Source organism: Plasmodium reichenowi, chromosome 2, assembly GCF_001601855.1.
Source record: "Plasmodium reichenowi strain SY57 chromosome 2, whole genome shotgun sequence".
Lineage (NCBI taxonomy): Eukaryota > Apicomplexa > Aconoidasida > Haemosporida > Plasmodiidae > Plasmodium > Plasmodium reichenowi.
In genome coordinates this window covers 213,093-216,785 of record NC_033647.1, presented here as the reverse complement: position 1 = coordinate 216,785, position 3,693 = coordinate 213,093, and the positions used below count along the sequence as shown (strand labels likewise).

Sequence of the window (3,693 nt, the reverse complement as noted above, 5' to 3'; positions counted from 1 at the left end):
TATATATATATATATATTATAAAATACATATATATTATAACATAAAGAAAAATTAAATAAATCAAACATATTGAAAAAACTAAAGTTCTTAAAATATTATATAACTTAATATTCATATATCAAAATGAAGTCATATATTTCCTTGTTTTTCATATTGTGTAAGAATGAAAAAAAAAAAAAAAAAAGGAAAAGGAAAAGAAAAAGAAAAAGATATATGTAAAAATATAATTATTATATAATAAATAATATAATATTTTTACTCATACACAAATATTTGTCATTATTTTTTTTTAGGTGTTATATTTAACAAAAATGTTATAAAATGTACAGGAGAAAGTTCACCACAAAGTTCCGTAGAAAGTAATCCTGGAAATACAGGAGAAAGTTCACCACAAAGTTCCGAACAAAGTAATACTGGAAGTACAGGAGGAAGTACATCATCAAGTACCGTACAAAGTAATTCTGGAAATACAGGAGGAAGTTCACCACCAAGTCCCGTACAAAGTGATTCTGGAAGTACAGGACAAACTGCAAGCACTCCATTAGTAACACAATCTTCAACTTCTTCAGCAAATCAAAGTACAATTCAAGTAAAGTCAGCTTTATTAAAAGATTATATGGGTTTAAAAGTTACTGGTCCATGTAACGAAAATTTCATAATGTTCTTAGTTCCTCATATATATATTGATGTTGATACAGAAGATACTTATATCGAATTAAGAACAACATTGAAAGAAACAAGTAATGCATTATCATTTGAAGCAAACAGTGGTTCATTAGAAAAAAAAAAATATGTAAAACTACAATCAAATGGTACAACTAGCGAACAAAATTCAAGAACAGGAACGGTTCAAGGAAATGAAGAATCAAGTTCAGATTCAAGTCCTAGTTCTAGTTTAAGTTCAGAACCAAGTTCAGATTCAAGCTCCAGTTCAAGTTCTAGTTCAAGCTCCAGTTCAAGTTCTAGTTCTAGTTCTAGTTCAAGCTCCAGTTCAGGTTCTGTAAATACCCCTGCTAATGGAGCTAGTTCCAATCCTGATGCAAAGAAAAGAAATTTAAATAATATATGTGCACCTGGAAAAACGTTCAAATTTGTAGTATATATTAAGGAGAATACATTAATACTTAAATGGAAAGTATATGAAGGACCAAACGATACTAGTGAAAGTATAAAAAAGAACTGAATAAAACAATAATAATAATATATGTATTTTTTTTTGATTATTTTATATTTTCATAAGAAAATATCATTATACATACAACTACTATCAATTATGTATATTTTCTTATTATTTATATTGTTATTATTTATTATTATTATTTTTTTTTTTTAGATAACAAAGTTGATGTAAGAAAGTATTTGATAAATGAAAAGGAAACCCCATTTACTAGTATACTAGTACATGCGTATAAAGAACATAATGGGACCAACTTAATAGAAAGTAAAAACTACGCATTAGGATCAGACATTCCAGGTAAATAACAATAAAGAGGAATATACAAATATATGAATATATATGCATAATCAAAATATAATATATATATATATATATATATCTACATATACATATTATATATTTTTTTAATTTTTTTGTTTTAGAAAAATGTGATGCTTTAGCTTCTAACTGCTTTTTAAGTGGTAATTTTAACATTGAAAAATGCTTTCAATGTGCTCTTTTAGTAAAACCAAAAAATGAAAATGACGTATGTTACAAATACTTATCCGAAGATATTATAAATAAATTCACAGAAATAAAAGCTGAGACAGAAGAAGATGATGAAGATGATTATACCGAATATAAATTAACAGAATCTATCGATAATATATTAATAAAAATGTTTAAAACCAATGAAAATAATGATAAATCAGAATTAATAAAATTAGAAGAAGTAGATGATAGTTTGAAATTAGAATTAATGAATTACTGCAGTTTACTTAAAGACGTAGATACAACTGGTACCTTAGATAATTATGAGATGGGAAATGAAATGGATATATTTAATAACTTAAAGAGATTATTAATTTATCATTCAGAAGAAAATATTAATACTTTAAAAAATAAATTCCGTAATGCAGCTGTATGTCTTAAAAATGTTGATGACTGGATTGTAAATAAGAGAGGTTTAGTATTACCTGAAATAAATTATGATTTAGAATATTTCAATGAATATTTATATAATGATAAAAATTCTCCAGAAGATAACGATAATAAAGGAAAAGGTGTCGTACATGTTGATACAACTTTAGAAAAAGAAGATGCTTCATCATATGATAATTCAGATAATATGTTTTGTAATAAAGAATATTGTAACAGATTAAAAGATGAAAATAATTGTATATCTAATCTTCAAGTTGAAGATCAAGGTAATTGTGATACTTCATGGATTTTTGCTTCAAAATATCATTTAGAAACTATTAGATGTATGAAAGGATATGAACCTACCAAAATTTCTGCTCTTTATGTAGCTAATTGTTATAAAGGTGAACATAAAGATAGATGTGATGAAGGTTCTAGTCCAATGGAATTCTTACAAATTATTGAAGATTATGGATTCTTACCAACAGAATCAAATTATCCATATAATTATGTCAAAGTTGGAGAACAATGTCCAAAGGTACAAGATCATTGGATGAATCTATGGGATAATGGAAAAATCCTATATAACAAAAATGAACCTAATAGTTTAGATGGTAAGGGATATACTGCATATGAAAGTGAAAGATTTCATGATAATATGGATGCATTTGTTAAAATTATTAAAACTGAAGTAATGAATAAAGGTTCAGTTATTGCATATATTAAAGCTGAAAATGTTATGGGATATGAATTTAGTGGAAAGAAAGTACAGAACTTATGTGGTGATGATACAGCTGATCATGCAGTTAATATTGTTGGTTATGGTAATTATGTGAATAGCGAAGGAGAAAAAAAATCTTATTGGATTGTGAGAAACAGTTGGGGTCCATATTGGGGAGATGAAGGTTATTTCAAAGTAGATATGTATGGACCAAGTCATTGTCATTTTAACTTTATTCACAGTGTTGTTATATTCAGTGTTGATTTACCTATGAATAATAAAACAACTAAAAAAGAATCAAAAATATATGATTATTATTTAAAGGCTTCTCCTGAATTTTATCATAACCTTTACTTTAAGAATTTTAATGTTGGTAAGAATAATTTATTCTCTGAAAAGCAAGATAATGAAAACAACAAAAAATTAGGTAACAACTATATTATATTCGGTCAAGATACGACAGCACCAGGACAAACTGAACAAGGAAGCAATACTCAATTAGCATCTGGAGAAGCTCCAAAGGAAGTCTCAGAACGTGTTCATGTTTATCACATATTAAAACATATAAAGGATGGCAAAATAAGAATGGGTATACGTAAATATATGGATACACAAGATGTAAAAAAGAAACATTCTTGTACAAGATCCTATGCATTTAATCCAGATAATTATGAAAAATGTGTAAATTTATGTAATGAGAACTGGCAAAAATGCGAAGAAAAAACTTCACCAGGACTCTGTTTATCCAAATTGGATACAAATAACGAATGTTATTTCTGTTATGTATAAAATAATATAACAAAAAAAAAAAAAAAAAAAAAAAAAAAAAAATTTTTTTTTATTTCTTTTTTTATATTTTAAAAAAAAAAAATATTTTTTTTAATATATATTTTA

General features: G+C 25.8%; 1 protein-coding gene across 1 annotated transcript; it reads left to right on the top strand.

Annotated features, from left to right (window-relative positions):
• Positions 1-124: 124 nt before the first annotated feature.
• On the top strand, positions 125-3,588 carry PRSY57_0206600 (serine repeat antigen 5; the record flags this gene model as incomplete). Its single annotated transcript, XM_012905502.2, has 4 exons — positions 125-158; positions 295-1,167; positions 1,335-1,475; positions 1,601-3,588. 4 exons carry the CDS (start codon positions 125-127, stop codon positions 3,586-3,588), a joined length of 3,036 nt encoding a protein of 1,011 aa, XP_012760956.2.
• Between the last annotated feature and the right edge of the window lie 105 nt (positions 3,589-3,693).